The following is a 13,379-nucleotide window of genomic DNA, read 5'->3' as shown; positions in this document are numbered from 1 at the left end:
GCAAGTTGCCGACAGTTAGGATTCTAGGAATGGGAAACCAGCGCCGACAGTGTCTGGGCCAAATTAGTTCTAGTCTAAATCGTGGACAGCTAGTTTGGTGATTGACGCACGGAGCAAAGTACTCCAGATCCCAACTAAACGTTGTATTTGTTTGGTCAAACTGGTGACAGTATGCTGCAGGGTAGCTCTCTGTATGTGCTATGTCGCACGATCCCATCTCTGCTCTACCCAACTGATGTCCTTCCTTGATTGAGACACCAACATCTGAGACCTTATCACTTGTAACCGGCAGAGATACTGGGCGGTAGCAACGTAGTGCAAAAGAAGTCAGTTGAATCACAATACTACCAATCGTCACGCGGGGCTGCCTAGCGTTACGGCCACGTTGGAAGTGCTGAGTGTCGACCAGCACACCTCCGTTCATAACCACCACTCCAGTAAGTGTGAACCTTTTCAAGACTGATGCGGATTAACCAACTTTCTGGCCAGTCTGCTTTGCTGTCTATCTGTTGTGTTAGTATTCTGTCATCCCACCAACCGTTGGAGAAAATCTGAGCCCAACAACGACAGTAAGTGTGTTTCACTTCGTCTGTCTACTATACTTAGTTCCACTGAATAGAATGCGTTTGATCGATGTTTGTGCCCTCCTCGAAGTTGAGGGCGATTTATGCCAAGGACTGGACCCAGATACCGAAACTCGTCTTTTAGTTGACTTCTACGGTTCTGCCATGCCAGCAGGGAGCGAGTATGCGATCCTGTCGCACTGTTGGCAAGCACCTGAGAAAGGGGAGAAAGAAGTGCACTTTAAGGATATTAAGAAATTTATGACGATGAAACCAAAGAAGAGGGACGAAATTCGGAGGCGTGACGGGTACCGCAAAAGTTCTTGATACCTGCCGGCGGGCCAATGCGGATGGATTCCACTGGGCCTGGGTTGATACTTGTTGTATCAATAGGGAGAGCAGTTCGGAGCTATCCGAAGCGATCAACTCGATGTTCCAGTGGTATGCGAACTCGCAGCTATGTTATGTCTATCTCCAAGATGTTGAAGACGCCCTTCCTACCGAACGCGACGAAGAAAAGTTCCCGGAGTCTGGTGGTTGGCCCAAGTGGTTCACACGTGGCTGGACGCTTCAGGAGCTCGTCGCACCAAGAACCGTGCACTTCTTCAATCGCCACTGGTCATTCATCGGTGATAAGGAAGGCCTTGCGGATAATCTAAAGACAATCACGCGAATTCCACGCAGTGTCTTGAAACATGGTATTGGATTCCCTCGTCCGAGCGCGGCACAAATCCTGTCATGGGCTGCTGACAGAAGGACAACCCGAGTCGAAGACATTGCGTACTCGCTGTTGGGGCTTTTGGGTGTTAATATGCCTATGCTATATGGGGAAGGGACGAAGGCATTTCAGCGCCTTCAGGAGGAGATAATTCGCAGGTCTAATGACCTCAGCATTTTTGCGTGGGATCCTGATGCAAGGGTCCCTCGCACGACCAGTGTCCTCGCTGATGACCCCACCTGCTTTCGTGGCTGTCACAATATCAAGAAGGTGGAGTTTGATGAATTCATTAGGGAGCTAAAAGAAGTTATTCTGGAAGAAGACCTACATCAAGCCCGGCTGCAGACGTTTTCTGTCACAAATGGGGGAATTCAGATATGGCTACCTCTCACTCCCTATCATAACTGTCCATTTATTTTCAAAGCCACTCTGGCATGCCGCAGATATGGTGCCCTAGTGACCATTGATCTGGCACCCTGGAAGACCAAATACTATAGGTACTGTGGGGCTTCTGGGACTACGAAGTCACATTCTGTGATCCGACAGCTCTTCCTTGCTCATCAAGATGATGTACACAACGACTTCAACTTTGAGCTTGACTACAGAACCCTTCCCTACTATGGTTTCTCCTACTGCTCTTCCTTCCCCCCTAGGATGGGAAATGGTTCTGTCACGTTGACAAGAACTAATCCCCTCACTGTGGTGATGTTCAACAAGGATAGTGCTGGCTTTGCTGTTGTATTTGGCCAGTGTTTTGGTCAGGAGTGGGTACATGTGAAGTCTGGAACCTATATGAAGGAGAGTGTGCATGATTGGGAAAGTCATGCGAAGGAAATATATCATCAAGTTTGGAATATGGGTGCAGAACATGCCCATCTCATGGCAGATGCTAATTCTGGAAACTCTCTGTTTTACATGAAACATGTCCATGTTTCTCAATCCATATGGGCTGTGAAGATCATTTGTCGAGCTTGGAAGAAACCAAGGAAGTCCATGATTACAATTGATGTTAATCAATGTACTGGGTTTTGCCATAGTTCTCATAAGTGGATGGGTTTGAAAGTGGGTGCACTTCTTCTTTGAACATTCAAATTCTGATCATAATCCTCAAAGTTAGCTGCAAATGATCATGATATGCCTGGGCTCATGAGTGTGGACTGGTTCCCAGACAGCCACAGCTTATTAGTGGGTGGGAAGCAAGTTGAATTTTTATCCTGCACATCAAGAGGTACAAGTAAGTTGAAATTATTATCATTTCCCTCAGAGACTAATCCAAGGAGTTGGGGAGACTATGGCCACTGGAATTCAGAAAAGCAAATACTTGGAATGTGAGGGGAATATATTTGAAGACCTCAAGTTACTGGCTACCAGGCTTCATGTTAATCCATTGGATGCAGCCTTTATCTCCATCAAACAAAAAGTTGTCAACAAGTATGGCACAGGTATGGAGAATGATGGTGAGGTATTGATTCCTGCTTCCTTTGGTTTACTTATACTGTACCCATGCAGTTAGTTCTATCACTTCCAAATAATCAACAGATGGTTTTATTGTTAAAAGCACTGTCCACCCATCTCCCAGGCAGATGCTTAGTGACAAGGGTGGTCCAGAGTTGCCTACTTCACAGTAGACATCAAGGTGAGTCTTGTCACTAGGGAATGAACCCATCCATTTCTTTCAGTTGACACAGTCTACAGGTTCTCAGAGTAACCTAATTGCTTTCACAACCACAGGACCTGCCTTATTCACTTTTGCCCAACCATTGGTCTGGCAAGTGTGAATGAGGTTAACACAGAGATCAGCAGGCTGTTTGAAGATATCAGGTATTTTCAATGTATTGTCATCACAACATATGGTAATGTTCTGGAATATAGGAAACATTTTAATATTCTTGTGAACTCTGTAGGGTCATCATATTGTCAAGCTGTTCAATCTTTGGCTGATTGTATTGCAAGCATTCCCCAATAACAGTTGAAGATTATCACAGTGAAGGGCCTCAGTTTAATGAGGTTGGTTCCCATGTGGCAAAACAGAGGAATAGTCACTCCATTTTGCATAAGTTGGTATGTCCTCTGTAACAGCTATGTTAATGAGAGAGTCTTATTACTTATAATCCATGATCAGTTTGGCTTTCAAATTATAGCTGCCCAGGGTAACAATACTCCCCAGACTGATGATTATCAGAAGCAAGATGCAGTCAAGTTTTTTATGGGTATGTTTGGCATCCAGCACCTAAAAGACTATGTAAGTGTTGCAGGGATGCAATAATCCTACTTTATTTTATGATTTTTCAGATTGGCAGCATAACTTTCTTCAATCACCTTCCCAAACTTTTGGATGCTGGTGCCAGCAGTAGCAACCTATCTCAAACATTGGCAGGTACAAGCAAATAGTATATTACTCATTGCTTCCCTACTCATTCATCTAGTAAATGGTGACCAAATGGTCAATGATCCATACATCATGACCCTAGTATCAAAGTTAATCCAGAGGATGCCAATTAATACTGGCAGGAATTCCATTGACTGGAAACTCTGGAAGTCTGAAAAAAGACAGGTGGAATCTGATGTAGAGACAATCTCCAACACCCTTGGTATGATGGTATGGTATTTCTGTGCATTTTCTAAGGAAGCAACAAGCTCATCTTTTTTCAATGAACAGCTACTTGGTGTTATAAGTGCTGCATATCATTGCACACAGAAGTTTAAAGTTGGTAGTATTCCTAATTTCAAATCCTTGGATGTTCATATTTCATGACTACAGGGAAATAGGAAGAGAAAATCAGAAGCAATCAGTAATGTTAAAATATATAATCCATCCCTTGGATAATTCACTTAATTGGTGTTAGCTTTCAGACAATGGTTCAGGAAATAATCACACTCCAAAGTGAACTTGGCACAACACCTTCAAAGTTTGTAGCAGGAGATAAACACCAAGCACTGGAGGAAGACATTGTAGGGAAGGTGAGCAAATCTATTAATGCATGTTTAGCATGATTCATTCCATGTGTAAAATAGATATTATGGACATGTCTGCATGGTATCCAATTAGAAATTGAAGGAGTGCTGGCAAAAGCAAGCCAACTATTTCACCCTTGTGCATGTGGCCTAACTTTCAATACTAGGTGGTACATTGTGTCTTGAATGATAAATCAGCCACTACTGAAGTTCTAGAAAAGAGGAATGAGGTAAATCCCATGTCTATCAAGAGAGGCACTGAAACATGATCAATAGCTCTTGCAAGAAATGGGTCATATTTTTAGCAATGCTCTGTCTAAACTGCAAAGTGATGACCAACCCTATCTATGGCAGTAAGTAGTCATGATTGGCTTCAAGGAATTTGCTAAACTCACATTTCAACTTAGGGTTACATGCAATGCCAAGTTGGGGATTTTGAAGCACCAGTTGTATAATGCTGAACAAGCAAAACATGAGAGCATGAGTCTTACTGGGAAGGAGTCCTCAAATTCATAAATAGGGACTACTGTCTCTCATTGGGCATACAATCTATGGTTTATGCATCCTCAACCAACTTGTTATACCAGATAGTAAATATACAGTACTTCACTTCAAGAAATGTAACACCCAACAAATCAGTGAAGGAGTCAAGGGCAAGATAATGTATGTGCCTTTAGCTTGGATGGAGATTAGTGAGAAACCTCTAACATGATTGGCGAGTGGAACAACACCGTACATGGTCACACTCATACTCTACCTATGGAAAATTGAGAGAGCACACACATACGGTCGTAAACGACTAGACCTGAGGGTATCCGTCAAGCTTCTATGTATTAACCTTAGCATATGTCCAAAGGCATGGCCAGCAAGAAGTGCTAAATCAACGTCCTTCGTCACACCTACTTTCCTCTACCCCGAAATCCTTTGGTATCTCACTTGGAGGTGCATCTGCTCCTGACGTGCGTGCAACGATGTACTTCCCAATCGGAGCAACGGCGGCTAAACCACCAGGTAGCCCCTCAGCACTCTCGTGGATAGAAACCTGTAGATAGCGTGCGCAAGAGCTGACGCGCCCCGACATCTGCAGTGGTAGACGGCGCCCTCGAACGCGCGGGGACGACATAGGTCTGGCCAGGGAAGGGTACCTGGTTGTTGCTTGTCGGAAGGCCCTCCGTACCACAGGGCCATGGGTGCTGCGATGAAGATGCCGGAGGAGAATTATAGGTAAATGGTTGACGGGGAGGTTGTATAATACTGGACCTCCGTGCGTAAGTGACTACGGGATCCGTCGGTGTAGGTGGGGGAAGCAATGCGTGAGGTAACAGTGCCAAGAGCCGTCTCTGTTCCTTCTTCGATACGTTCGGGACTGCCTACCAGCGGAAGTGATCCTACGCCCGAAATGTTGCTGGTGTCCTCCCTCCCTATGGGTTCTTTGACTGACTGAGCGTGCTGGGGATTCTTTGACAGAAGGTTGACTGGACTCCTCAGACACTGGGGGCAATGGGGCCTCTTCTTCCTTGAGTCCCCGCACATCCAATCTATAGTCCTGGATCTCATTCCAGATCGCCTCACGGAATTCCTCTAGTGTCTCCAGCTTCTCGATATCCTTCCACTTCTCAAATTTGTTTACGCACTCCGGTTCGTCGCTATCGTCGTGGTACGTAGATAACCATGGGTGCGCCAGCGCTTCATACACAGCGGTTCGCGACAACGGGTCAAATGAGAGCATCTTCCGCAGGAGGTCCAAAGCTTTTTCTGCATCAACAAGTGTGAAACAATGAGACTTGCATGGTTACCTTGATGATCTGCCGCTGGCAGCAGCCTCGAGAAGGGGATAGGTTCTTTGACTGGAAGCGTTCTCACGTAGACTTGTGCCTGGTTTTCGTAAGTCAAATGAGCCGCGCGTCATTGGTTGTTGGTACCTTATCACTTCCTATTCGTTGGATAACGGATTCTTCTGGAGTACCTATTACCAGGGAAAGTCAATCGTGCTTTGATGCCATATGTCGTGAGACAGGCTCACCCAAAACATCAAATATCTTGTTAAGTTGATCCACTATCGGGAGTTGATCCTCATTAGATGTGCATTGTGGAGAATCCCAATCGCCTACCATAACTGAGAGGAAGGTATCCAGCTGAATGTGCACGAAGGGTAGAGCTAGACTTACTCTTTCCCCTTGAATAACGGTCTTCCGAGTAGTAGTTCTGCGAAAATGCACCCTATAGACCACACATCAACTGTCCCAGTTGAGATGCTCAAATCAGAAACGTCATATACAAGACTTGGCTTACTCGCTGTCGTGTATCGTCTATAAACACAAAATTGAGGAACGCTGCAAGTAAGGGGCTCACGTATCCAATCACCTGAATGACAACATGATTTCCGGTGCTCTATACCACCGCGTAGCGACGTATTCAGTAAGCTGACCGCCGATATGTTCGTCTGGTGTGGAATCGAATCCTCGGCTTAAACCGAAGTCGCATATCTTCAGTTCGCAGTCCGAATTCACCAATAGGTTTCCAGGTTTGAGATCGCGATGAATGACGGAGGCAGAGTGTATATACTTCATCCCTGTGCATTAAGTAAGTACGATGCACACGTATTTGCATGAATAGGGACCTCTAAGGATTTGATAAAGGAAATACTGAACGTGCTCGTTAGTAAGAGTCTGTCCAGACTTGATTATTTGGTGCAAATCCGCTATGGAATCCCAGTGAGATCAACCTCGAGCACAGGAAAAGCAAACACGGACCTTCCATAGGCTACAGAGCTAAAGATCAGTTGAAGCTCCGCAGCACAGATGCCAGCGGCTTACCTCCATGAAAATATATCTGTCACACGAGTGAGTATTTCAAATACATGTCAGAGGAAGAGCACGAACATTTCTTGAAAATCGGGAGAGATAGCGTCCATATCAATTAACCCAGTGATGTTTTCATGGTTGGAGAAATGCCTGAGAAGAGTGATCTCCCGGAGCGCCCTCTTCGCGAGTTGAATCTTTTCGAATATTCGTGTGACTAACTTGATAGCAACCGTTTCGCCTGATATCTGGTCGGTTGCAGACCTGTGGGTGCAAGATAAGCATTGCCACCGGACATGGAACACGTCTCACGCACACAACCACGCCGTACGCACCCGACCCCATCTCCCTCACTAGCTTCCACCGTTTCTCGACGTGGAAGACCTTCCCAAACGATGACGTGAACATGTGGTACCCTCTGTAAACCACTGTTAATACCAGTTCCAGCCACGAACGTTGGGTAAACGTACTTCTTCCGCATGTTGCACTCGTTGAGCTGGTTGGACTTCCTTCGGACGCGTGATCTGCCACGATCCAGGATCTCCGAGTCGTCAGATGCGACTGGAGGGGAAGACTGGTTGTCGTTATCCTTTGTGTTGTTTGCCATGAGGAAGCAGTGTGAACGGGGAATTTACCCAACCTCGTACTTGTGAGGTCATGCCACCACCACCTTGCCGATGGAAGTTAATACACTCACTTCGTGTGGCACATGCACCACTCTATGGTATGCCGTGGTTCGATAGTCCAGTACGGCGTTTATATATTGTTCTGGCCGTCGTGCTGGGACGGCGAGATAAGGCGAGTGCGCTGGTTACTCGGCATCCTACATTATCATAAGCTTTGCCATTGATATGCCCACGGAAATAGTAACAAATTGGTATATGAAACTCGGACTCTTCGGTTGACTTTGCAGCGGGTTAAGCTTATCTCCCCACAAAAACTCCTCTTCGCGAAGGTTCGCCAGCTTGGGAATACATACTACAATTACTTACTACTCAGAAGCCCGCTCTTGCCGTAGGTCACTCCATTGCAGGGTAGTACCCCAATTTCTTGCGTCCAATACACTTGCCCCACTGCTTTTTCAAATTCCGTCGTATCTTCCTCTCAATCTTGAAGGGAAAAGCCTCCGCATGGCCGTGGAATGCAAGGCGCAAGCAATATGCACAGGCTTCAATGGAGCATGAGAAGGTGTCTGAGTCACTAGCTACATTGTGTCTGCGGAACGTCGGTAAACGCGGGCGCGCATACCCTGCAAGACCGTCTCCGAAACAACGGTTGTGGTTACCTTCCAGCCATTGGTAAAGTTGCGGTGTGTTGATAGCGTATAGTGGAAGGAACGAATCACTCCCGAGGTACGTTGGCGGGGCAGGACGAAAACCAACCTCTCGTGCCCATCTTCCCCCTCTCTTACGTGTACTCCTTTCTTCTCGTGTCTTCTCGATGTCGACGAGCCTGTCAAATCGTGTCATAACGATGATGCAACAGACATACGAGACCCATAGCCACCTGTACAGATCAGAAGTCCTACAGAGTAGCGGGCATTAGCGCGTTGGTCGATGCGCTAAACCAGCGCCTTCGACACATGTATGCACATAGCGCGACATAGCCAGTCTGAAACATGAACGGTCTCATTGAGTTAGCAAGAACGTACCATTTCTGTAACAAGAGCGGCTCGTCTGTGCCATCAGCATGTCCGAAGACGACGTGTGTGAGGACGGGAGCAGATAGTGGTATTATTGACTTTGTGGTTGTCATCCGGGTTGGTGCCGAGACAGAAAAAAAGCCAGGACATCTGTCGGATGGGAATGGGTTGTTGGGAGCGATGAGTGCAGACAAAAAGGATGGACAGCAGCAGAAACAAAGTGGCGATGTGCACTAATGCAGCACAGTGGTCCGTGCGTCACCCACAACGTGATAATGGCGTCTAATTTCGAACAGCACCACTTTCTCGTTTACCTCCTCAACCTCAAACCAAAGCCCAAACCTGCAGCAGATCCATTTTTCGATGGCTAGAATGCGGTCAAAGAAACGTCGTCTTTTGGGATTTTTGAAGCCGTCCAACTCGATGTCCGGCCTTGCCTCGGTGCGTCGCCATCCATTCCTCAAGATGTATTAATCAATCGCAAAAAAATCAGTCCCCAAGGTGGTCTGAAACTCGTCCAGGCGATTTCGCCTCCGTACCTCAAGCATTGAGTGCGGCCTCACCGGGTATGCTTGCTAGAGCGAAGCGCTTCTTCTATCGATCGGGTCAAGGTTCTTCAACCCCCATCGCGACAGAAATTGCCGACACAGGTACCAGTGGGAGAACTCACGAGCAACGGGAGCCGCCTGAGGCAGCTCTGAGTCAATATGTATGTGATCCACCACGTCCAATTAATGTAATGACCCAAGCATTAATGGAAGGGTGCCGTCGCAAGCACCAGTTTCGGGGCTCAAAAGCGACAAGAGCAAGCCCAGTCGGCTCCAACCAACGATGTATGTGATATATGGTGTCCAACAACTACGATGGTGAAGCAACCCTGTTGTACAGGCTGAAAAGTCAATCGCCAAACCAGATCCAGAACTCACGCCGGCATCAGCTGGCAAGGATGTTGATACTGCAGTAAAAGATTTTGATGACCTTTGTCCTATCTCGCGTACCGCTCAAGGTGCTGTCGATGCCGTCGGTATCGCTAATACCACATTCCCCGAGATCCTGTACTTAAGTGATACGTATCTCAAAACCTTTCAAAGTTTTCAATCAAGTCGTTTCCACTCTTGCCAATGTAAGCATTCCATTTTTTGCACCCGTCCAGTGATTGCATGTATGCATCAGTTCCACCCATACGCACAGGCTGCGCTAGGAATCTTAACCTCTGTCTTTGAGGTACGTTCTTCATTCCAACTCACGCTGGTCATCTCAAGCGTCGTCCTCAGTTGCTCCTGAACCAAGTCAATCTAGACATGGCAGTGTCTGACCTCCTGAGTACCGTGCGAAGTGTCTACGAATTTTTTATGGAACACGATAGGATTAGCAACCTCGACAAGGATACCCTTGCAAAGTTTGCACGAGCTATAAGCGACTGTGCGCATTTCATAAACAACTACTCCGTGACGAAAAGTTTTTGTGGGTAACGCGCTCCTATCGGCTTTGAGATCCTGACAGAATACTAGGGAAAAGAATGGGAAAGCACATTTTGTCCGAGACACGAACCGTCGTCGATGGCCACGCGAAGACCCTAGAAATCTTGATGCAACAATGCCGTGATTATGTGGCGCGGGACATTCAGGTTACCACATACCGTATATTTGAGGACATCAACCTCGAAGGCATGGCCTATGCAGACGGGGCGGGGCTCAACATAACGAAGAAATGCCTTGATGGAACGAGGACAGAGATCTTGGAGGAGATCATGAAGTGGATCAACAATCCTGACGACGACGCTCCGCGCATCTTTTGGCTTCATGGGCAGGCCGGCAGGGGAAAATCGGCCATTGCTCATACAGTTGCATCTTGGATCAAAGACGTGGGCGGACTTGGGTCTTGCTTTTGTTTTGCTCGTGATCGGCAGGCTGAACGCCGAGAGGAGAAGATTTTGACGACAATTGCTCGTGATCTGGCGGACCGAGAGCCAACATTTCGGCGTGCAGTGGCGGACATCGTCGCAAACGACCGCTCCCTCAGGACTACACCTGACGTGACGCAACAGTGGAAGCGACTCATTCTGGAGCCGTTGTCTAAGGTTAACGGGATGATAGTTAGGAATTTGGTCGTGGTGATAGATGCTTTGGACGGAAGTGGGCCGGAAACGTCGAGAGAGCACATCCTATCTCTTCCCGCATCGCCGGAAGCCGCCCGTCTGCGTTCCAGTTTCCGCTTCCTCTTGAGGTCCAGACCGCTCCCAGACATCGGACTTGTCCTGAGTACTACTGTGCATGTTAAAGCCGTCTCGTTGGACGCCATCTCTGCAGTATCAGCAGAGCGCGACATCCGATTATATGTTTCCACCGAGCTTCGCCGTCTGCCAGAGATTGGAGCCACAGAAGTGCTGAACATTGCTGAAAAGTCAGATAGTCTACTTGAATGGGCTCGTCTGGCCTGCGGGTTCGTCAAGCCTAGTAGGCCAGGTCGAACAGTGATGGAGCGCTGCAAGGAGATCGCATTCCCTCATTCCGGAGGTGGGGAAACCCTGCTGGATGTGATGTACAGAACAATCCTGGAGGATATGGTACCCCCGGATGAGACCACGCTAGCACGGTTCCGCTCTGTGATGCAGCAGATCATGACGACGTGTGCACCCCAGCAATTGGGCACCTTAAGTGAGATGCGCAGTTACTTCCCCTCCAAGGAAGAGCATTTCAACATCAGTATCATTCTCGAATTCATGGCACCTCTGTTGAATGGCATTGCAGGCAGACGTTCTGTTGTTCGACCTCTCCATGCATCCTTCTACGACTTCCTCATTGGTCACTCACGGAGTGGGGTATACTGTGTTGGTGCATCCAGCACTGGAATGGATAGTGCCCTTGCCTTTGCTTCATTGGACACCCTGTGCAAAGACTTGAAATTCAACATCTGTGGATTGGACAGTTCCTACTGCTGTAACTCAGATAGTTGATCTACAGGAGAGAATCAATCAAAATATCTTGTGCAATCTATCCTACTTGTGCCAATACTGGGCCAACCATCTGCAGAAAGTTGTATTCAACTCTAGACTTGCAACATTGGTAACAGCAGTTGTTGGAAGTGAAAAGATTATCTTCTGGTTGGAGGCACTGAGTCTTATTGGTGGACAGGCTTCAAGTGCTCTTGCCTATACAATGTTATGGCTACAGGTGGGTGAACCAGCATGGTGATTGATGTCTCCTAATCTAATGTCCAAGGGCCAGGATGGATTTGAGGAAACCTGGGATCAAATTTGTGCGGAACTTTGGGAATGTGATCTCCCACAGCACCCCACACCTTTATATTTCTGCACTACCATTTACACCATCAAACACAATACTTGCTAGAATGTTCATGGCAAAATTTTCTTACCTTGTTAGGGTTTCTGTAGGATGGCTTAAAGAATGGCCAGCTGCTCAAGTTACAATGTGGGGCCATACTAGTGGAGTCTTGTCAGTTGGATTCTCCTCTGATGGCAAGAGGATTGTGTCAAGCTCTTCTGATATGACTGTGAGGATCTGGGATGCTGAGAAGGTGTCCATATTAGTTGCTCTCTTGAGGGGCATACTGGTGGGGTCCTGTCAGTTGGATTCTTCTCTGATGGCAAGAGGGTTGTCTCAGGCTCTTCTGAAAAAACTGTGAGAATATGAGATGCTGAGAGGGGTGTTGAGGTTGGTGGCCCTCTTGAGGGGCATACTGGTGTAGTCCTGTCAGTTGGATTCTCATCTAATGGGAAGAGGATTGTGTCAGGCTCTGATGACAACACTGTGAGGATCTGGGATGCAGAGAAAGGTGTCCAGACTGGTGGCCCTCTTGAGGGGCATAGTGATTGTGTCAACTCAGTTGGATTCTCCCCTGATGGCAAGAAGATTGTCTCAGGCTCAGATGACAACACTGAGGATCTGGGATGCAGAGAGAGGAGTCTAGATTGGTGACCCACTTCAGGGACATAGTGATTGGGTCAACTCAGTTGGTTTCTCTTCTGATGGCAAGAGGATTGTCTCAGGCTCTTTTGATAAGGCTATGAGGATCTGGGATGCTGAGGGAGGTGTCCAGATTGATGGCCCCCTTGAGGGGCATAGTGATTGTGTCAACTCAGTTGGATTCTCCTCTGATGGCAAGAGGGTTGTGTCAGGCTCTTCTGACAGGACTGTGAGTATCTGGGATGCTGAGAAAGTGGTTAAGATTGGTGGCCCTCTTCAGGGGCATTCTGGTGGAGTCTACTCAGTTGGATTCTCCTCTGATGGCAAGAGAATTGTGTCAGGCTCTTCTGACAACACTGTGAGGATCTGGGATGCTGAGAGGGGTGTTTAGATTGGTGGGCCTCTTCAGGGGCATATTGATTGGGTCAGCTCAGTGGGATTCTCCTTTGATGGCAAGAAGATTGTTCCAGGCCCAGAAGTCAAGACCATGAGGATCTGGGATGCTGTGAGAGGAGTCCAGATTGGTTTCCCTCTTCATGGGAACTCTGGTGCAGTCAACTCAGTCAGTTTCTCCTCTGATGGCAAGAGGATTATCTCAGGCTCTTCTGACAAGACTGTGAGGGTCTGGAGTGCTTAGAGAGGTGTCCAGATTGGTGGCTCTCTTCAGGGACATACTGATAGGGTCACCTCAGTTGGATTCTCCTCTGATTGCAACAAGATTGTCTCAGGCTCTTTTGACAAGACTGTGAGGATCTGGGACACTGAGAGAGTTAT

At 47.4% G+C, this 13,379-nt stretch overlaps 3 protein-coding genes across 3 annotated transcripts; 2 read left to right on the top strand and 1 right to left on the bottom strand.

The window, feature by feature from the left end:
- Positions 1–138: 138 nt before the first annotated feature.
- On the top strand, positions 139–4,839 carry F5J12DRAFT_859727 (uncharacterized protein). Its single transcript, XM_051746822.1, is given in 22 exon segments — positions 139–191; positions 255–437; positions 490–569; positions 620–864; positions 884–2,343; positions 2,395–2,470; positions 2,508–2,515; positions 2,591–2,743; positions 2,791–2,917; positions 3,013–3,044; positions 3,065–3,102; positions 3,154–3,181; positions 3,235–3,342; positions 3,404–3,523; positions 3,574–3,658; positions 3,708–3,880; positions 3,941–3,988; positions 4,051–4,073; positions 4,128–4,242; positions 4,297–4,341; positions 4,513–4,589; positions 4,644–4,839. 19 exon segments carry the CDS (start codon positions 621–623, stop codon positions 4,750–4,752), a joined length of 3,069 nt encoding a protein of 1,022 aa, XP_051595740.1. The 5' UTR covers positions 139–191; positions 255–437; positions 490–569; position 620; the 3' UTR covers positions 4,753–4,839.
- Positions 4,840–5,116: 277 nt separating this feature from the next.
- On the bottom strand, positions 5,117–7,644 carry F5J12DRAFT_907387 (Pkinase-domain-containing protein; the record flags this gene model as incomplete). The annotated part of the gene is made up of 14 exons (XM_051748930.1): positions 5,117–5,278; positions 5,316–5,576; positions 5,678–5,985; positions 6,033–6,111; positions 6,159–6,202; positions 6,260–6,292; positions 6,348–6,352; positions 6,405–6,491; positions 6,601–6,808; positions 6,857–6,937; positions 7,004–7,007; positions 7,115–7,301; positions 7,354–7,455; positions 7,508–7,644. 14 exons carry the CDS (start codon positions 7,642–7,644, stop codon positions 5,117–5,119), a joined length of 1,698 nt encoding a protein of 565 aa, XP_051595739.1.
- A 1,130-nt stretch (positions 7,645–8,774) lies between these two features.
- Positions 8,775–10,075, top strand: F5J12DRAFT_436433 (uncharacterized protein). Its single transcript, XM_051739412.1, has 6 exons — positions 8,775–9,120; positions 9,173–9,388; positions 9,441–9,512; positions 9,568–9,802; positions 9,853–9,903; positions 9,954–10,075. The coding sequence occupies exons 1-5, from the start codon at positions 9,043–9,045 to the stop codon at positions 9,900–9,902; spliced, it is 651 nt and encodes a 216-aa protein (XP_051595738.1). The 5' UTR covers positions 8,775–9,042; the 3' UTR covers position 9,903; positions 9,954–10,075.
- Positions 10,076–13,379: the final 3,304 nt, after the last annotated feature.

The sequence above is a fragment of the Pisolithus orientalis genome, assembly GCF_024613125.1.
Source record: "Pisolithus orientalis strain OTSU chromosome Unknown F5J12scaffold_49, whole genome shotgun sequence".
In the NCBI taxonomy this organism is placed as follows: Eukaryota; Fungi; Basidiomycota; class Agaricomycetes; order Boletales; family Pisolithaceae; genus Pisolithus; species Pisolithus orientalis.
This window is presented reverse-complemented; position numbering and strand designations above follow the sequence as displayed.